This window comes from Podarcis gaigeae (assembly GCF_964106915.1).
Source record: "Podarcis gaigeae genome assembly, chromosome: 12".
Lineage (NCBI taxonomy): Eukaryota > Metazoa > Chordata > Lepidosauria > Squamata > Lacertidae > Podarcis > Podarcis gaigeae.
In genome coordinates this window covers 37,127,288-37,148,793 of record NC_139688.1, presented here as the reverse complement: position 1 = coordinate 37,148,793, position 21,506 = coordinate 37,127,288, and the positions used below count along the sequence as shown (strand labels likewise).

The 21,506-nt window shown below is 44.1% G+C and overlaps 3 protein-coding genes and 1 long non-coding RNA gene across 4 annotated transcripts in view; 3 read left to right on the top strand and 1 right to left on the bottom strand.

Annotated features, from left to right (window-relative positions):
* The first annotated feature begins 23 nt into the window (after nucleotides 1-23).
* Nucleotides 24-8,482, top strand: HOXA6 (homeobox A6). Its single transcript, XM_083706098.1, is given in 4 exon segments — nucleotides 24-1,413; nucleotides 1,416-1,418; nucleotides 5,926-6,196; nucleotides 7,893-8,482. Coding segments are annotated over 4 exon segments (720 nt in total). The 5' UTR covers nucleotides 24-1,224; the 3' UTR covers nucleotides 8,150-8,482.
* Nucleotides 1,273-15,098, bottom strand: LOC310828480. Its single transcript, XR_014556948.1, has 3 exons — nucleotides 12,979-15,098; nucleotides 3,641-3,708; nucleotides 1,273-1,410 (listed from the first exon to the last, which is right to left on the bottom strand). It is a non-coding gene; the product is annotated as an uncharacterized lncRNA (long non-coding RNA).
* Nucleotides 1,297-21,506, top strand: part of HOXA3 (homeobox A3) — a 51,990-nt gene continuing 31,780 nt past the window's right edge. The window contains exon 1 of the mRNA XM_083706004.1: nucleotides 1,297-1,418. The gene's annotated coding sequence lies outside the window, so the exon portion shown is untranslated. The remainder of the gene's footprint in view (nucleotides 1,419-21,506) is intronic.
* HOXA5 (homeobox A5) lies at nucleotides 10,667-13,992 on the top strand. The gene is made up of 2 exons (XM_083706062.1): nucleotides 10,667-11,408; nucleotides 12,612-13,992. The coding sequence occupies exons 1-2, from the start codon at nucleotides 10,715-10,717 to the stop codon at nucleotides 12,860-12,862; spliced, it is 945 nt and encodes a 314-aa protein (XP_083562188.1). The 5' UTR covers nucleotides 10,667-10,714; the 3' UTR covers nucleotides 12,863-13,992.

Genomic DNA, 21,506 nt, shown 5'->3' with positions numbered 1-21,506 from the left:
TTTTTATTATTAAAAGTTACATATCTATATAAACATTTATATACACATCTAGGCACACATGCAGACCCGTATCCAAATGCGAAAGTCCCGAGTATATACAAAACAACCCAAAAGCAACTAACGATAACTTTCTCAACCTGGTACTTGGAAATGAATGTTAATATAATCACTAAGATCTGCTCTCACAGTGATCTACTTTATATATGAGAATGAGCGAGCAGGCTGCTAGCCACCCAGCAAGCAACCCAAATATTACTTGGGCGGAAATCTCGTGGATTCCAATCAGAGTTCCTTCCCCATAGTATAATGGGCATATAGAAGAGAGATTTTGCTTAAGATGAGTCTACTGGTTCGTTGGAAAACATACATCTGATTTCGAAGTAGGTCCTAATTAACTAATTCAGGATTTGTTTTTCAAACGCATCTCGCGAGGTACATATAAACTGGTATAGTCCGCACTTTGGAGAGGAAGTCACCGAAATTTCTGGAATGGAATGACTATAAGGCGCTTTAAGGCGCCGTCTGGAGGGTGCGCGGTAGCCCCCGGAACACGGAATTAAGGACAATGCCATTACCAAAGATATAATACGTATAGAACCTATTTCCATAGCATATTCCCAAAATATTTCTCCTACGAACAATGTTTCTCCCCGCCCCCTTTTTATTCATTTAAAGCAAAACTGAGTGCTATCTCTCATTTATATATATATATATGGAAAGATAAATAAGAGTGGTGAGTGAATAAGGGCAGATTTCCTGCTGTTCTGTGCGTGTGGCACAGTTTTAATATCCCCCCTATTATAAAATACAATTCAAAATTGTCCAGACTGTGGGTCCTTTAAAAAATCTAGAGCTTGCCTCTCTGGTAAAATGGCGCCTCTCTAAGTCCTGCCTCTTTCTTAGTGAAGAGGAAAGAGCCATAAATCCGTTGTTGTTTATGAAAATTTACAACTTTGCAATACAACTTTATGAGTGGTTCCGTTCCTCCATTGGTTGCCGGTGGTCATGTGGATGGCAACCGTGAACATGAACTTTTTTATAATTTCCCTGGCGAGAATAGAGCTGCATTCTTTTGCTCAGCTCTGTCCTGCTTCGGATCTCTCTGGCTTTTCAGCCCCCCCCCCACCTCCACCACCCCCGATTTTCATTTGTCCTTTGTAAGTCAATAGGGAGCCGGGTGGATGGAGGTTCGGAGCAGGCAGTCGCCTAGAACGCTGGTCTTGGATGGCAATTTCCAGTTCCTCCGCCGGAAGGTGTGGCATATTGGATTCAAAGCGCTGGAGTGGCAGATTTTCAACTCGCAACCTGGCTAATTTCCTGCTTCTTCTGGCACCAAAAGGAGGGCGATTCGTCTCCGGTGCAGCCAAAGCGACAGCTGTCAGAGTAGCAGGGGCTCCTGCAAGCCAGAACCTAAAAAGGTGAGAAATTCAGAGAACTACCAGCATGAGCGAGCAACCCCTGTTATAACATTAGACTAGACAAACCTGGAAAATCAGCATCCTTCTCTGAAACAGATTAGACATAGAATGTTGATCCGCCCAAGGTGCGATGGTGCCAATTGACTCTCTAAGCTTCCTGGATTGTGCCGGGTGCAATCAAAACAGACCAGAACTGCTAGTGAGCCTGTAGATATGCTATTTTAGCACCGGCTGCAGCTACATTTGCTTAAGAATAACCTGTATTTTTTTTGAAGCTACGGGAGATTTTAGAAACCGTCTCATTAAATGCTGCGTTGATAGTAAGGCAGAGCTGGAATGCTTCTAAAATGTGAATTTAAGCAAAGCGGGTGCGTTTTGACTTTTTTGTGTTTAATGCGTGGTTGTTGTTGCTATGAGATCTGTCGATGTAAATAGAGAGTTTGGGAACTTATCGCTTCATTTTAGATGTTAGGTGGAAATTAATTCCGGTAACGTCAGAGGTTAGATTATGCATGCACTGGATTGCTCCATCTTCAGATGAAGAAGTGCGTACAATAGCATGGTAGTCACATATATTGTATGGCGCCTGGATAACATTAGGAGCTTTTTAAAGTCCCGAAATGCAGCTTGTTCCTTAATGATAACTAAGGATTAAATGCAATAAGGAAGCTTACTTCAGAATCACAAAATGCGGCTTTTTGTTTGGTGGAGACGGGGGAGTGTTTGTGTGGATGTGAGAGAAAAACAGGTTAATGAAATAATAGAAAATTATCCTCAAAATTGGTGTAGGTGGAGGGATGTGGTGAAGCAATATTTTCGTAAGGATATGTAATTTTGTGTTATGCGCCCATTTTGTGTCGCCTCCTTAAAAAGGTTTTCTGGGAGGAAGATATTTCGGATTGCATATCTTCAAATATTCATTTCAGTTGTTAAAGATTAGAAGCAATTATCTTATGTGTTCAGAACGATGGGTGTCCCCCCCCCCACTTCTCCGAGCTGATAAAGAATTACGTGTGCATTGCACTGCAGTATCTGGCTGACTGCAACCGCAGTGAATGTCGGATTATTTATCGCCAAGTGGAGTGTACTCAGTGCTGCCACTGTGTGGTTGAAGGTGGTACTGGACGCAGAGTGAGCTGGGGCAACCGCCAGTATCACACACACACACATCCAAACACACACACACACACACACCCCCGCAGAACGTAGCGGGTGGTTCTCCATTGGAAAACTCTATTTGTAAAAATCGGCCTTCAGTTGCCCACCTCAAGCCGCATCGCTTTAAGGATTCTTTTTCCGCGAGAGCTTAAAAAATTTACGTGGCAGACGGGATTTGAAGGGGACACCCCGGAAAGATATTGTTGTTGAACTGAATGTTTTGGCGTGGTGAATTGGAAGGAGAGAACTGTTTGGATTAGCGGCTGTTAGCTAAATGTTGCTTTCTATTACATCTCTGAACCTAAGAAGGATTTGCAAGTGGAATTATACCTTAGGGAAACGGAGCTTTTAAGCTTAAGAGGGTAACTGCCCCCCCCCCGCACCTGTATTCTAACTTTGTTTGACTTATGGCTTCGATTGAATGAAAGCCCGAGAGGAAAGGGGGGGGGGTGGATGGGGGAAATCCTCGCACTGTTAAACGGGTAGTCACACATTTTAAATCGATGGGTACTGCTATATATATATATATTTTAAAAAGTTTTGGAGTTTTGCATGTTTTCTTTTAAACGGGGCCACTCCAGCTGTTTACCTTGCTTGGGTTAGGAATGTGTCTCCGGGAGCTTGTCTGGGTTCATTTGAGAAGCTGCAGTCTATGGCAAGGCTTCTGCTTAGCAGATGTGGGATATATATATATATATATATATATATATATATATATATATACACACATTGGACTGCAACCATGACATTATTATTATTATTATTATTATTACATTGCATATTGCTAAATAACCTCGTTAAGAGACCTGGTGAGCGTTGCATGCACTTTTCTACTTTAAATTCTGCTTTGTTTGGTTCTTGGTGAGTAAAAAAAAAATGAGGGAGATTCCTTCGTTATATTGCGCTGAATTTACAGACACTTCCCTGCAGTTTATATTTTTCCTGGCTGCTGGTCTTTACAGGATGATTTGAGAGTGGCATTTTGGTTCATTAAAACTGATGGGAAGGGAAACCTTAGCACAACTTCCAGAAAATATTAATAGAGAAGTGAATAAATGTTTTACCTGTCCTTCAACCGTATGAAGTTCCCCACTTTCGAGTGACTTGTGCATCCTGACGTTATATATCTGCACTGTAAAAATGTTTGAAACGTGATTGACTCGTTTTTGTTGTTCTCGGCGAATGGTCAGCTTCCTGTTTTTCTGCTTCTGAGCTCTCCCACCTATACTATCGATTGCATTTATAGGTAACCTTTTAGCGGAAAGATTGGGGAAGTCCTTTGAAAGCACTCGCCATTATTGGAGGTAATCGAGAGTTGCCTGTGAAACCCCGATGAGGGGCGCAAACAATGCACACGGTGGGGAGACGTTTTAACTTACTGCTGTTTTATAGATCCCGTAATGGGACTCCGGAAATGAAACAAACCAGATTGCAACTGGGACAAAGCTCACGGCTTTAAAGCCAATTGAGGGATAGTTTTTAAAGCGCCCATTCAAAAACCCGAGTCTGTGGAGGGAAGTGTAAATCGCTACCCAGGCAATTGGCACAGAAAACATTTTGTGGGCCTCTGCCCTAAAGACACTTTACTTGGGACCAAAGTCCTAATGGGCTGGGGGGGGGGGACTTACTTCTGAGTAAACGTGCTTAGAAATGAACCAGATGTATTAAAAGCGTGGATCTCTCAGATGTTAGCATTACCGCTTTTGCTACCTTAGGCCTAGGCGTACCCTTCTTTTCATTACCCTAAAATTTCCACCACGTTTGTGGGGGAGGGATTAGTGTGCTGCTTGCTAGGTGATGCCTGGGGGAGTCCACAGCAGACAGGTTAAATATAAATATGAAGAGGGGCAGCCCCACCACCCAAAGTACTGGCTATAAAGGGCATTTGTGCAGAGTTCGCCATGACGGGTTTCCCCTCTGCCTGCCAGACTGAGACAAAAACAAGGACTAAAGCTGCGGATATATTCCTTGACGAGTTAAAAAATGTCAACAAGAAAAACAAGCCTGTCCTTGCCGGAATGATTCAGCCTTTTCAAAGCTTCTGATGTCGTATCCTCAGCTACTTTCGAGAGGATTCCTTTGCCAAAAACAATAACAAAAAAACCCCCACACCACCCACTGCCAACACACAATAACAACCACGTCGAGACATCCTCAATTCTTTCCTGCTTTCCGAATTACTATTAAAATTGTCTGGGTTAAGCTTAACAGGCGAGATTCTTTTCCTCAGCTACCAAGAGGCTCAAAGAAGAAGAATTATTGCAGAGAGGCGTATCTGCGTCCGCGTGTTTTCTTACTAACCAAATAAAACTAGGCTAAGCTGTATTCGATATTATTATTATTAATTATTATTATTATTATTATTACCTGAATCGAAACCTTTTGGGAAGCCTTGTATGACTAAGCTTATTCTCCCCGCCCCACCCCGGACTAGGAATATGTGAAAATAATTGAAGCTTTTAATTGAGGTGGTTTGTTTTTAATCCGGTCAGTGAGCAAAAGTTCCCGTTTTCGAACTTGTTTGACATTTTCTTATTATATTTTTAAAATTCTTAGATACCACATAAATCAACCAACCGGCTGCCTTGCTTTCATCTTCCGGGGAGGGGGGAGGCTGAAGGGTCCTGGCGGGAGAATCAATGGAGAGGGGGCAATGGGGAGTTTCCTGGGTGCTGCTTCATAACTCCTTCAGTCTAGACACCCTAACTTTGCAGAGGTGCCTCTTTTGCTTGCAGATGCCAGCGGGGTTGTGCTCTGGGTGTCTACAATCACCTTGATTTATTTATCTATACAACAACAACACACACACACACACACACACACACACCCAATTCCTCTCTAGCCGTCCCCACGCCTCCAGCTTTTTGGCACAGCGGACGATAACCGCTGTTTCCAAGTTGCCATCCATCTGCCGGGCTCCGGCGGCGGCTGAGATACGGCGGCTGGGGGGTGTTGTTTGTAACTTTGCTGGTTCGGTGGCGGCGGGTCCCAGGGGAGAAGGGCCCTCCGCCGCTCTCTCATTGGTCGCCCAGCCATCAGCTGGTGCTATTTGCTGCTGTCGCTTTTGGCGCTCGGCCATCCAGAAACAAACCACTTCGATGACTACTAATAGTTATAGCCAGATGTACTAATACACAACAAATCACGGTCCGGGATCTGGGGAGCGTCAATGAGTTCCTATTTTGTGAATCCCACTTTCCCGGGGAGCCTGCCTAATGGGCAGGAGTCGTTCCTCGGGCAGATCCCCATCTACCCAGCTGGGTACGAGGCTCTGAGGCACTTCCCAGCCTCTTATGGGGCCGGCAGCCTGCAGGACAAGACCTACTCCTCACCTTGCTTCTATCAACAGTCCACCAACACGGTCATCGCCTGCAACCGGGCATCCTATGACTATGGAGCCTCCTGCTTCTATCCAGACAAGGAGTTGGGCGGCGCCTCCTCGCCCTCCGGCAGTGGCAAGCAAAGGGCCGGACACCCTGGGGACTATCTGCCCTGCTTTGCTTCTGACCAGCAGTACAAGACCGAGAGCGGGCCGGCCAAAATCCTAAACGAGGAAGGAAGCGACCGGAAGTACAGCAGCCCTGTTTATCCTTGGATGCAAAGGATGAACTCGTGCGCTGGTAAGTCACAGAGATGCAAGCAAGACTCAAGGGGGGCGGGCGGGCGGGCGGTCGGTCGAGAGAGGGTGAAAGTGAAGGTGAGGGGGGAGAGAGATAAAGGGCTTTGGGGGAGGATGGAGGAATATGAGACGGTTTTTTTTTTGCAGGGGGGGGGGGGAGCTGGATCTATGAAGACCAGTGTCACCTGCAAGCAAATGGGTAGACTGAGATTCCTCTCCAGGTTCTTCTCTATCCTGACACTTTGCTGGGCGGGGTGAGGTGGGGTGGGGTGGGGGGTTTACTTTGAAGAAGTATGCATTTATTTATTTTTTTAAAAGGAAAGGTCGCCTAAAGTCTGAGTCAGCAGATAAAGGTTGCAATGCCCAAACAATCATACCTGAGAGCCAGTTCGGTATAAAGTACTAAGATCTGGTGCTCGTTGTAGGCTTGGGTGGTGGTTACTGCTGCTACTAGTACGAAATATTCATGATTAAAAGAAGCCCGCTTCCATGAGAGCCAGAGACTGATGCGGAGGGATATGCCCTCTGTATTGACTGCTCAATATATTTGCAAGACAGATCCTCTCTCCCCCCTCCCTTCACCCACTCATTAGTGTGTAAGTATTAGCTACTGAATGCACGTTTTCCAGTAATATGTGCACGCACACAAATCATCTACTGGGGGCGGAGGAGGTGGGAAGAGAGGAAACTTGATCAATGGCCAAATTCCCATTGATTTCAATGGATCAGAATTTCATCCTTTGTCCTTCTTAAAGGAAAAGAGAAAAGCCATGCAAAATTTAAACTCCACGACGCATTTTTATTCAGGTTTTTCCTACATAAGGTTTACCTTCTCCGTTGTGAGTTTGTTTCTTTTGGGGGCAGCACTCTGCAGTAAATATGAGGTGGGGGCTTGTTGCTTTAAGAATGCATATTAGGATTTATTTCTTTGTAATTATACTTCGTTTCTAGGCTGCCATCCTAAGAGCACTTGCTTGAAAGTAGGCTTTACTGAAATCAAGGGCCTTGCAAATAAATGAGCTCAGGAACTGGTATCTGTTGCTTTAATTATTATGAAAGGTCGTGGTCCAGACAAAATTAAGCACTTTCAGGTCGCACTTATTTTAAATAGAGCAGAGTTAAGGACGTGCGCCTGCTCGAGCATGCCTCTGAAAACCAATGGAACTGCTTAACTTTGTCCGGATCCTGCCCAGGTACCCTATCGGCGTGATCTTAGGCATGTTCACTTATAAGTAGGTTCTGTTGAGTTCAATGGGATTTACTCCCAGGTAGATGGGTATAGGATTACAGCCTGAGTTTTTTTGCCGACGCCACAGCGAGATAGAAATGTTACACACCCCACACAGAGTCAGTCACAGCGTGTGCATATGTGCCCGTTTGCGTGCCATATGAGGGTATTTTCTGCGTGTTGAGCGCGGAATTTTAGCCCCGACGTCAATACGAACATTCGCTTCCCAAAGTTCTGCTACCAACTAGATATCCCTGGGATAGATTTAACCCGGGAAACGTTGAGGAAGGGACTGAACCTTCCCCACGCATCTCCTTATATCTTCCTATGCAAGGATATGGGCTGGGGGTGGGAGAGAAAGGGGGGAGAAAACACACACACCAGCGCAGCTCGAAGCAGTTTTCCTCCATTGTTAACAGAAAGGACGAAGGCCTCTTCAACTGAGACCATCTTGTCTTTCCTTCCATAGGTGCAGTATACGGAACGCACGGCAGACGGGGCAGGCAGACCTACACCAGATACCAGACCTTAGAGTTAGAGAAGGAATTTCACTATAACAGATATTTAACCAGGAGGCGACGGATTGAGATAGCGAACGCTCTCTGCCTCACTGAGCGGCAGATTAAAATCTGGTTTCAAAACAGGAGGATGAAATGGAAAAAAGAAAGCAAACTCATCAATTCCACCCAGCCGGGAGAAGAAACAGAGGAAAAGTCAGGGGAGTAAAACAATGCTTACAACGAGGCGGGTGTGTGTGTGTGGAATTGCCACCATACCCTTTCATTAGTTGCTCTTTACATCTCCCCTTACCCCCTCCCCTCTTATGTTCCTCCAGGAATATATATATATATATATAGATATAATTCGTATTGTAATGGTTCTGACGACTTTCAAAGGCTTGATTAAAATATATACCTATTTATATATATCTATATATATTTGCAATTAACTGTGAATTTCTGGATCGGTAGGATAAATGGACAAGGAAGAGAGTGGTGTACATAACCAGGTCTCCAAAGTGTAGGCTAGGATGTGCTTCAGATGGTATCAAGATTCTTTTTTTAAAAAAAACCCCACACCAAACAAACTTTGAAGTGGAGCATCGGTGTTAATATGAAAGACTGGAAACTGGTGGACAAAAAAAGGGGGAGCGGCGGTCGCTTGCTCAGAGGGAAACCTCCATATTCTAGGACGGCCAGAGATGTACAGGCGTCTTATTTATGTCTTTGCTGCTAACTCGGGATAGATTGGTGCCATTGTTCGTCTCCTTTTCACCTCAGACCTGAGCCTATTCATTCGGATTTTTTAAAAAAATACAAAAAAAAAAGACTCCATGATTAAAGTTGCCACTATGGCGACTTTATGTCACCGAAATATTACAGTACAGATTAGGAAAAGCGTGTTTCCTTGTACATATGATTGAAATATATAGTTAGGATCCCACCCCACCAAAAAAAATAAAATAGGGAAAGGGGAAATTTCAATAATGAGATTAAACGTTTTTCTGTTGTTGTTGTTTTAAATACAACAACAATGTTGTATTTAATGTTGAAGTGTTGATGAACCGCTATGGGTGTTTCAAAATGGCCACATATTTGCGTATTGCTTTGTTTTAATTAGCAAAAGCCTGCATTAAAAAAAACAAAACCCACAAAGCTCAAAATACTGTAATTAAAAGCACAACAAGTGAAGGGAGAAGTATCTCCAGGCAGGCAGAGATGGGTAGAGTTCGAATTAGAGGAGTGTGTGTGTGTGTGTGTGTGTGTGTGTGTACACACACGTATATGCACGCTCATAAACACAACTTGAATATCGAGGGTAACTTTGATTTCTGAGTACTGTTGAAGGAGCAGGCAGAATACTGAATCGTGGCTGTTTCCCCAAACCCCCCCCCCCCATCACATTTGGTTAAATTTCTAAACAACGACAGTAAATTATGATGGTGATGGAAGCAAAGTCGAAATGTAGCTACTATTCTATGCTTTCATTGAGAATGTGTGGAAGAAGGATCCGGCGCAAGCACGGTTTGCTTTAAATAACAGTGACAGTGAAAATGTGGCTTTATATATGCGATTAAGTGTGTTTGGCGTCCTCTGTCTATATGTGGAAATGCAAAGGTCTTTTTCGATACTATGAAAAGTGTACTTTTTGGGAAATGACTCTGAATACAAATAAAAGTGAAATAGTGAAAACCTACCCCTCAAAAGATCACTACCATTATATATATATATGTTGTTGTGAAATTGGGTGGGGGAGGCAGAGAATATGCCATGGTGTCATTAAATGATACTGGGGTTTGCTTGCTTTTAGATCCAGGCTGTTTAAAAGAGGCTTAGAGAACAGCTCAGCTGTAGGAAATTTTGAAATCGGCACTGATCTTTAAAAATACACAGCGATCGATCCCCCGCCACCCCTTTTATCCTGGTTTTTCAAGCGCCTGAGAAAAAAGGACACCATAGTAATTGTTGCTAGAATGTTGGGGTTTATTGCTTTCCTCTAATTGGCTTCAATAATAATTAGTCTTTTCCCTTCCTCCTGCAAAAGAAATCCCTATATATATATATGGCTCTCTCTATTTATATAGCTTTTCTTTGTAAAGAATCTCTAGCAGAATGGGGAATGTTAGAAAATAATAAAGGAATGTGCAAGATTAAAAGGAATCTTACTGAAAAGGAAAGATTGAATATATTATTTCTCCCCTATGCTTCTGAATTCTTGCTGGTTTTCTGATCTGGAGCCGATAGCCCTTAAAAATTGGTCCATACTAATGGAACTGTGTGAGAGATGCCATAATTTTGCTATAATGGGCTGTAACCTCGATTCGACCCCAGACTTGCGAGTAAGCCCCTGGCTGGGGCGGGGGGGGGGTTGTTGCGGAGGTGAAGATCCCGCTTTCCTCCAGAGGGTGGCGCACGAGGCCGACTGACAGTCGCGAGCTGGCGGCCGGGTGCGCGCGCCGGCGCGCGCGCCCCAGCCCTTCCAGCATCCACCCAAACTCCCCCATTTAGTGCACGAGTTTACCTCTAGAGGTCATCAGGCAGGATTTACGACTGGACAACAAAAGCACGTGATATGAAGCCGTACCCCATATTTGGGTGCCTACGTAGGAGGGAACCAACTACATGTCCCAGTCATTTCCATAATTCATCATAAATTGTGCTAGGGTGCTATAGACGCACCAAAAAACGAAGCAAAGAGCCACAAATCAAGCCCCCCGATCAAAAAAAAAAGCAACAAAAAAATCCCAACCAACAACAACAACAAAAAAATCATCATCAACAAAAAAAACAAATGAGCTCTTATTTTGTAAACTCATTTTGCGGTCGCTATCCAAATGGCCCGGACTACCCGTTACATAATTATGGAGATCCCAGTGCCGTGAGCGAGCAATTCAGGGACTCCGCCAGCATGCATTCCGGCAGGTACGGCGGCGGCGGCGGCGGCGGCGGCGGCGGAGGCTACGGCTACAATGGCATGGACCTCAGCGTCGGCCGCTCGGCTTCCAGCCACTTTGGGGCAGGGGGCCCCTCGGAGAGGGCTCGCAGCAGCTACCCCGCCAGCGCTGCCCCCGAGGCCAGGTACGCCAGCCGGGCGGCGGCCACGGGGGCCACTCACTCGCCTCCGCCTGACCCTCTGCCCTGCGCCGCTGCCGTGGCGGCCACCTCGCCTGTCAGCGGCGACGCTCATCACGGCGGCAGCGTGAAAAACTCCACGGCCAACTCGAGCAGCACTTCGTCCACTTCCAGCAGCGGCGCCAGCAGCAGCAGCAGCAGCAGCAGCACCAGCGCCAGCAGCAGCGCCAGCAGCACGGGCAACAACCCCCACCACCTAGGCAGAGAAGGGCTCAGCACGTCGCCAGGCACCGAGGAGGACGCCCCGGCCAGCAGCGAGCAGGCGAATCCCCAGCAGAACGACCAAAGCACAGCTCCACAGCCGCCCCAGCCCCAGATCTACCCCTGGATGAGAAAACTGCACATAAGCCATGGTAAAAAGCATGCCCGGATTACAATATCTATGTTTGAGAGAGGGGTGGGGAGGGGGGGAGTGTGTGTCGAGGGAGAGAGAAAGTAGATTGTTTGCAAAATAGAAAACGTGGTGGGCAAGAAATGTGCTTTCTCTTGCTCTCTGTGTTCCTCTGCCTGCTTGTCCGATCGTCTGGTCTATGCGGAGGAACCCCCCCCCCCAAAAAAAAAAACCCGGTCCCTCCTGGAAAAGGCAAGTGGGACTTTGGAAATCGGGGTAGGGTGAGCCAAGCTCTCTTTAATAACTCTTCTAAGTCTCCCAGACTGTGAGGTGTAATTGAAATTTGGGGGGAGGGGAGAGAGAGAGGGAAAGCGTGTGTGTGTGAGAGAGAGGGATCTTGAATAGTGCGTGTCAGTCCTTGTAATTTATGACGAGGACCGTCCAGTGAAAAACACCGTTACTAATTATATCAAAAAAGAAGTTGAGTAAATAATCTGTGTGTGTGGTGTGTGTGGGTGTGTGTGTGTGTGTGTGTGAGAGAGAGAGAGAGAGAGAGAGAGAGAGAGAGAAAGGGGGTGTGGGGAAAAATATATTTTCCTGGGAGGGAAGGAAGTCGAAGGAAAACTTAAGAGAGGAGGTTGGAGGGGGGCAATTGGGGGGGGTTAGTCCTGCAGTCCAGAGTGCACTTGGAAATTCTTCCCAGTGACTCCCAGATCAAGTGTGTTCAGATCAGGAGTGGGACCAGAACTTCAGAGGGTGCTTGGTTTGGGTGTTTATGTTTGTGTAAAACTCACTCTAGTAACAACTTTCCCACAACCCTAAGCATACTGTCAGGAGGAAGTAAGTTCTTATGAAGCCAAATGGTTTTGTTTTCTTTTGCTTGCGAGTAGTAATATGTTAAGGATCGGAGTGCAGAAGGGAGCTGCCATCCTGTCCTCCCCAGATTAAATAAAATTCCTCAGAAGAGGCAAAGGGGAGGCTACTCAAATTCAGAGCCCGGGATATTATTTGAGAGAAGGGGAGAAGAGATAGATGCGGGTGGAGAGAGAGAGAGGAGAAAGAGCTACTTGTTGATCATTTTCTCCCAACTTAACGCCCATACCAAACAGAGAAGGAAATCAGGGAGAGAAAGATTGGAGAGGAAGGATCCGGGGTGGCGGCGGTGGGACGTCTCCTCTTGCCAAAGGTCTAAACCGTGTCCTCCCCTTTCTATTTTTTGTTGCAGACAACATAGGGGGTCCCGAAGGGAAAAGGGCTCGGACTGCTTACACCCGCTACCAGACCCTGGAGCTGGAGAAAGAGTTTCACTTCAATAGATACCTGACCCGCAGGCGGAGGATTGAAATAGCGCACGCTCTTTGCCTCTCAGAGAGACAGATCAAGATCTGGTTCCAAAACAGGCGGATGAAATGGAAAAAGGATAACAAGCTGAAGAGTATGAGCATGGCAGCGGCGGGAGGAGCCTTCCGCCCTTAAGAGGAAAACCCCCCGGCCCTGAAGCTGCTGCTGCTGCTCCTTCTCCTTCTTCCTTCCCCGGAAGAAAACAAAACAAAAAAACCCGAGTAACTGAGCAGTATTATAATTGAGCTGACCCTGCGTGGAATGTCAGTAGCCTCTTCCCGCTCTCCTTCTGCCCCTCGTTCTGTAGACCACATTGACTTGCTCCAACTTCTCTGGGAGGCTGAAGATTCCCTCGCCCATCGTTTCATCCTGAGCCTGTTTTAATTGAGCCCCCACCCCGCCCCCGCCCGCGTCTCTCTCTTCCTCTCTTTCTCTCTAGCGCGTGTTACGAGTAGATCTGCTTCCCGTGCATTTTATGTCTTGAATGGCTTTTGTCTTGAAGGGGGGGGGGACAATGTAGATGTTTTAACTTATTTATATGAAGCGAGTGGTGTTACTTGAAGTAACTGTAAAGTGGGAGGGGGGAACCGAGGGGGGGGGGGAGACACCCTAGACAAACACAAAAGTAAAGGAGGACGATTTGGTCCCTCGTTCGCTTCCCCCTCAAGTCCTTCCCTTCTGGCTCCCCTACAAGTCCTGTTTGACTCCCAATGTTCTCTCTCTGTGTGTGTTGCACTCGCTGTGCTTTGCTGTGCATGTGTGTTCAAAACGTGTCAGTGTCTGTATAGCTCCAAGCTGTGGCCGAGATTTCCGATCAGAAACGACCTATCTTATTTCCCTGTGTCCATTAATGGCTGTTGTAGAGGTGAATATGACGAAATACAAAAACGGAACGTGTCCTAACGTGTAGTGAATAGTGAATCTGTGACGAAAACTGTGATTCCAAACAGTATGTCCTTTGCTTGTGCCTTTGTATATGACTCTCTTTGCACGAAGTCTTAGAAGTGGCTTTTTTATTAAGCGCAGCTTCAGTAACGTATTTCCCACCCCCTCTTCTCTCTTATAGCTTCCTTCCTTTCTTTTGGTGAACAAAGTTACACATAGAGTCAAAGTCTGGCTGTTTGAGCAAATAATAATAATAATAATAATAATAATAATAATAATAGCAGCAACAACAACAACAATAATGTGATCGGCTTTTGAAAAGAAACTGTTTTTTTTTTTAATAACTGACTGGAAAAAAATAAACTTTCTATTGTAAGGGTTTTCCCTTTTTCTTTCTTCCCCATCGCACCCCCGGTTTTTGTTTTTACTTCTGCGGGTAGTTTGGTTTCTACCCTAACGGAGATGTCCTTAGCTTCATCACTCTAACTAGAGCAAAGTTGGAGAAGGACCTAACCCAAATTCAAAGTAGATGCAGACACGATTGCCCCAGATCCCTTGGAATTGTAAAGTTATTCTTTGGATGGAGGGCTCGCAATAACAGACCCTCAGCCAACTCCTTGTCTTGGAAAGTGGGGTGGGAGGGAGAAGGAATGCCCCAAACTTCTGCTCTTTCTTGGCTGGGGAGGAAAAAAAGAAGAAGACGACTGTCCTTTCTTCAACAACATTATCATCTCCAGAACCTGCTTTATACTATCTCCATCGGTTCATCCTCATAAGTTAAAGAAAGCTAGACCTGCCAGAAAGGTCTTGCATCTGTGAGCACCAGTCCAACATGGGGGGAAAAGTATTTAAATAAACCAGATACACCCACCTTCTTATTCTGCACTCTTAAAAAAAGGTATTGGGGAAGGGTTTTGTGGCTGTTGTTGCGCGGGTGGGGATAAATTCCACCCTTCGACATAACAGTTATTTATTTATTTATTTTCGCTACAGCTACTCTTTTTTTGCTAGGAAATGTAACGTTACTTACCCTCACCAGGGCTTGAATGGTTAACTCTCCCGAGCTTCTAAGCGCAACTAAAGCTTTGCACATTTACAGACGGCTTTACATTGATGCCTTCCCTTAAAAGTTATAAAACAGTAAACTTTATAAGCCCCAGTTCCGGCTATATGACATTTGGGTGCCAAATGAATAGGGTTTTGTCTATGAATTAGATCGTAAAATCATCCATAGCACAGACAGATAGGCTCACTGGCTATAAAAAGTCACGTGGTGCCATTAAAGTAAGTTTTATGGTTTTGGGGAGTTGTCATCCAACATTATATACCACATAACATATAATCACACTGACGATGGACTTCATTTGACTCTTTTGCAGGCTACGTGCGCCTCCTGGCCATTCAAATTGTCAGGTTTAGGTACAGAAGTATCCATTCCCCCAAGTTCTCAAATACTCTCTGAAAAAATGGCTCATTGCAAGTTAAGGTAAGTTTCGTGCACAAGTTGCTTAAGTTTATTTGTACAGTGAAGAGCTCGCCTGTCGTTGCCTGGCTCCTTCTTAACGCTGCCCCGTTGTTTCGGACGGGAAGAAATAATATTTGAAAGGTGCAGGTTACAGTGGGTGGGGGGCCGTTGTCCCTCCTCCCCATTTTTATCTAACCTCTCCTTTTTAAAATTTTATCCGTCAAATCCAGGCAAACCACAATAAGCGACTTTGGCAGAGATGGATTTTGAGGCCTAACTTTAATTACTTTGACTACGGCAAATGATAATGACTTCCTTTGCTTCAGGAACTTTTCCCTGCCCAGTGATTTTGTTTATTGAGGGGGCAGAGAGTCCGCAGGCGATTTCCCCCCCAGAAATATATATATTTTAATGAAAGGAACATAGATCTGGCTATATCTGTAGACTGGGCCTCCCTGTCTTTGCGGGGCGGGATGTGTGTGGAATTGACGCAGTCGTAGGTTTTCCAAGATAAGTTTTCCAACTTATCGTTTCTAAAAGACAAGGATGATGCGTTCCAAGTCTGACTTTTTACGTGGTTAAGGTTCTTTGAGACTTATCTCTCCTTCATAAGTACCCTCACCTACCTACATCTCTCTCTGTGTCCCTCTCTGTGTGTACATAGAATGTATATCTACGCAATTTACATCCTTACCGTAGATTCCCCACAACCCCAGTGTCTTCATTTCCCACTGGTTCCTTTATCCCTTCCCATGAAGGAACAAACTGACTGTAACTTTTACAGGAGATTCTACGTGCCAATGGAGTGCTTGGAATTATGAAGGACAATACGCATAGGTTTATAGGCGATAGTAAATAACCCCATTTATATAGATATCCGTATATATATATCTACATACACACATTACTGGCTGGCAATTGCAGGGAAGGCCCCAGCTGCCTGTTTATTTCAACATTCTTTTTTTCTATTTAAGTAGACTCTTCTCACTAGAGTGTGATTACTCAGCAATAAACTTTATGACCGGATTCAACTTTAAGTCTTTGAATTTCCAGGGTTGAAAGAGAGCGTGAAAGAGCATCCCTTTTTCCACTGCCCTTCTTCTTTTTGTTTTGTTTTGTTATTTCCTTTTCTTTCTTCTCAGCTTCTTTGTACTGCCAGAGTCAAATCCTGGAAATCTTTGCTCACACGAGCAGCTTTTAAGTTTTATCAGTTGTATCTTTGGAGCGCCTTGTAGCTAAAAGCCATGCAGGTGACTAAGAACTGGCAAGATAGGACCCTACTCTTTTTGAAAAAGAAAGTAAGAGGGGCCCGTACAAATGGGTTCATACATTGAGGTGACCCCACGTGAGGTTTGAAACGATCTCACCCCAATTCCTGCCTTTTAAAAAACAACAACAGATTGTTATCAGCGTGTGGGGTTCTAGAATATGCTTTTCCACTCTTATATCGCTCTGGACATCAGAGGAAAAGACAGTGTTGTCAGAAGATATAATAGCGTAATATAACATAAGCCTGCCCTGTCCTAGTGGCTGTTTGGAAAGAGATATTCTGATGAAGGATATTTTTTCTTGTGTATAGGTGGGTAATATTAGAAGGTTGAGAAACTTGCAGCAATAAGTGAATATATATCTGAACACTTCAAATATGTTTTATACATTTCCCTGAATACATATGGATACGCTAGCAATGCTGGGTGGAGAGGAGCAGTTTTTACTTATACATTTAGTCCAAGCCTATGTGGCAGAATTAATCACACAGAACCGAATGCTAATACTAGCTGGCATTTTTCATGGCGATTTACTTTCCTACACCTTAAATGCGTATACACGTGTCTGAAAACATGACTAGACCTTTTTTCAGTAGAAAAAATAAGGATTTAAATATAATGCATATCTGCTAAAGAGAAACAGATGGCTGAATTACAAATCCATAATCCAGTTAAGGGAAGGACCTGATTTTACACTTTTTTTAAAAAAAATATCCAACGGGACTATTGTTGGACTCCTAAAGTATTTACTGGGAAATTCGAGTCCAGGCTTTCAAGGGGATATTTCCCCAAGTAAAATATCACTGAAATCCAGGTGCTAATCTACTTCAGTTTACATGAACTGAACTTTAGCTTCTGTTTCCTAGTGAAAAACAAGGTCCAGTTTAAGCTCATTCGGGGCTGGATGTGATCTCACCGTCTTGGATGAGACCATCTGAAGGTTGTGGTCATTCTGCTCCATACCTAGGCAGAAGAAAATCTTACTGAAGTCTGTTGGATTTACTTCAAAAGAGTTCAGGAATGGAGTAGGAAAATCCTGATGCCCTCTAATTTTGTAACTGGGGTAAAACAATTAATTGAGCTGAATGCTTAGTTAACTCTTACCGTGGCTACCTAGCGATCCAGCCTTCTGATTGCTAGTTGACTGAATGGATACTAGCCAGTGAAACACATACAGCTTTGTGAACAATGTCATTTAGGCTGCAATCCTATACTCACTTCCCTGGGAGTGAATCCCATTGAACTCAACGAGACTTTCTTCTGAGTAGGCAAAATTCCCCACGCACAAAAAACAAAACAAAAAAAGCCAACCCCTAAACACAAGATGAATTCATTGAACATGCGAATAACTATGGGAATTGTCACTATTTAAAAATATTTCTAGTTTTCTGTCATGCCACCTTGAAACACTCTACCGAATAACCTAGGCAAAACACGTCCACACGAAACTCCGGAATGTAAAGCCCATTTTAAAATAATATTGTATGTGTATTTAGTGCAAGTATATCTGATGGTGATGACTGTCGTATCACTGTTACTTTCTTTCTCTGACAACTGTATGGTTTATTTTACTTAAATTACCGCGAGCAATTCTGAACCTTAGAAGTACTTCGCTGGGCCAGATGTAAGCACCAGCGCCATTAAAGGTTAGACAAGGGTGTGTGTATATAGCAAGGGCGTCGGAAGACTTCACTTTCTTTAAAGCGTAAGATGGCTTTTCTAAGTCACATGATTCGATTGCTTTGCGCGTGCCCCTCACTACAAAGCACCATGGGAAAATTATTAGTGGCGTTATCTTAACGAATTAATTTCCTTGTCTTCAAAAGAGTGAAATTGCAAGTGTTTTCTACCTTATCTGTCCAGCTTTCAGCATTACATTCTAATATTGAGAACATAAGCACTTGGATTGCATCTTTCCTGTAGTCCCTATCTTTCTTCCCCTCTTTCATCTGATTTTCTGATCTGTATAATTCGGCCTTCGGGAGTTTTTTGTTCTTTCTATGCACTCTGATCACATAACCTCTATTTTTCGCAGGCTTTGTTTTCACGATTCTCCAAAATCCTAGTAGTTTCCCTGGCGGGTAGCGTTTCTCCGAAACTGCTCCTCCACAACCAGAGGGCTGTATGGTTTGCATATTGGACGCAAACAATGCACTGTGATCTCAGAGAGAAAGACACAATGTTTTCCAAAGGGCGTCTCTTTCCTGGGAGCCTGTCCCCTTCTTTTCCTTCTCCACATAACCCTCTGAAATGGGCTTTTCAATAATAATATTTGTTATGAAGGTTATTGGGTAATTATTGCAGTTTTTGTGAAACAGTCCTTGCTCGAGGTGAAGTCTGTCTCTGGATAATAAATGGCAGCCCTCGCAGTTCATTGCCAGGTTAAGTAAATGCAGAAACTAAGATAAATCTGCACACTCCAGAACTCGCCAGCAGAGCTCGCTTTAGACCAAGTTCACAGTCAACTTGGTCTCTCCGTGGGCAAGGCTTCTCGACTCCGTTGGATCAGGGTCTTTATTAAATAAATAAGATGGCACAATGGCCAGCCTGGATAAATTGCTCGGTCACTGCGCCCCACTTCGCATCCAGAATTTACACATCTACCAATGGAAAGCGCATCGCTCCTTTCAGTATATTCTAGTTAATCTCCCACGCTGATGTCTGGGCATTGCGTTTGATTTTAGAATTCGGTTTCAGTGATGGAAGCCGTTGAGGCTGCTCTTTTTTTAAAAAAAAAAAAAAACCCAAACAAACAGCCATGCAGAAACTGCATTCCCTTAAAATCTTAGCGAAAAGGGAAACAGTCAAGACTTGATGGCAACAAACAAGAGAGCTGGAGATTCTTTTAAGAAGATAGGAGCTGCTCCGCTTTTGTATATCTCTGTGGTTAGGGCGTAACAACTCTAGGTCAAAAAGTTGAGGGTCAAAAGTTTACGTTGTGCGCCACTCTTAGTCATGCGCCTAGACAGAGTTTGATGTCAATGTTATAGCCAAGATCTTGACTATCAACACAAAAGATAAAATAGCTTTGAGTTAGGCGTGTATCATAGTATGGACTCCAGGTGAACTCTAGTGGTTGAATGACCTCAATTACCGAGGAAAGGATAGAAAATCCCTCTTTTCAAAGAGTAATGCACGTTGTATTTCATCTTGAATTATCAACCACATTTCCCCCATTGAATATCGTTGCCTGGCAGATGCATCAGGTGAATGCGGGCGCACATTCCTCCCCCCCCCCCAACTGCGCATACACGCACCACCACCAATGCATTTTAAAGGTTCGTGCGAGTCCTATCAGAGTCCATCGGAAATTTCCATTGGATTTTAATAGTTCTGAATCTCAGCGAAGTGGACTCTTGTTCACAGAAGCGTACGCCATAGTGCTATTGTCTGGCTTTTAAGTGCCACAATACTCTGTTGTTGTTTTTTGTGTGTGTGTTGTTCGGCTTTGCAACAACAGACTAACACAGCTAGCCCTCTCAAAAAGGCTCAATGAGGTGCCAGTTGAGTTCTTAACTGCCCAGTGGGTACCAGAAGACTGCCCGCTGGGTGATAGCAATATTTGAGGAAACGAGTAGACTGAGATGACCATCTCACTGCCGCATCCCGCAGGAGTATAAAATACAAGCATGACAATACTGGAGAAGTCCAGATATGCTGTCTTTCTGAGTTAAGGAATGACCCTATGCAACCTGCATCCCCCCTCATCCTTTAGGGTTATACGTTTAATAAGAAATATATAGCTTCACCCTTTTGGTCGCCTTATTTAGCCACAATGAAGCTTTATTTTTCCCTTCTTTTTTTCAAAGCGTGTTTGTATCTGAATAACTATTTATTTCAAATAGGGAAGTGGGGATTATTTATTTAGCTATGAGTAGGATTGCTTCCTGAGATGGATTTTCCGTTTTCACTGTGTTGCCAGATGTTTTGTTTCTTTTGTGTATTTTTTTTTAATCCGAGAAGGTGCGTTTTTCAGTCCTAAGAAATACAGAATATTTCAGAAAGATCCAGTGAGTGGTTTATTACTAAGCAAATACATAGGAGAGATTGCGCCTTTCAGAGGTGTCGAAACAGAGATAACGTGCGGGAGAAAGTAAGCAAGTTATTATTAGAAGGCTTTATCAATGCTTTGAAAATACACAAAGAACTAGGGAACACCTCCCCGTTCGACAAGAAATAGTTTTAATTATAAGGCTAGGACATTGGGCTTCCAGGAAATATATTTGCGATGTATTTTGGTTTTTCATCAGCGACCTTCTCTTGAAAATTATCTTGCAATGTCCCCCGTCCCCCGGTGTCTCCTATATGTGTTTTTGCACTGAAATTACCATTGTAAGGTGGAGGGGGATGCTATTCACAACACCCTGCTAAAAACACGCCTCTCCTATTTCGGTTTTGCCCTTGAAATACTGCATTGCCTATTTGGAAATTTAATTATAGGAAGCATGAACATTGCAAGGCGGAATGTTTGCCTAAACGTCCCTTTTATATACAGAAGACCAGGGAGACTGTTTCGAAGACAACACTTCTTTGACTCCGCCTGTCCTGAAAAACTTGACTAAAAAAAAAAGAGAGGGAGAAAAAAAAGAGAGAGAATAATATCTCTGTGGAAAGCAGCAAAGCGAAACCTGGCTTTCTTTCCCAAGGACTCCTAGTGCCAATTTATGTTGCTTCCATTTAAGGTGGAATTTTGGGCGGGGGGTGGGGTGGGAGTAGGGACAAGTTTTTTCAAATACAGAATATTTCCAGAAGGGCTTCAAAGTGCATCTGGAAGAAGTATTGCCTTCTCAAGTCGGTTTCTATTCATTCATTCATTTTTTAAAAAGGTAAAAATAAAAACGACACAGTGGGCTTTTGTTGCTTTGATCGGAGTCATACCCATATAGTCGGAGGGTTCTACCTCTAGCGCAGCACAGACACTGGTACTTGGTGCGTAACGTGACCTTTGAAAAGATTAGCCTTCTCAGCCTCAAATGTAGATACAAATCGCCCCATCTTCCCCTTCTTTAGAATTGTGCTTATTTACGGTCCTGGACGACCAGCACCTCAAAGTCCAGTTGCCAAATACACACACACGTACACACACGAGTTAGATCCTTATAAATAAAATCACAAATATTTCGGAATTCTTGTTCCAAGAATGAACTCCATAGGAACTCCA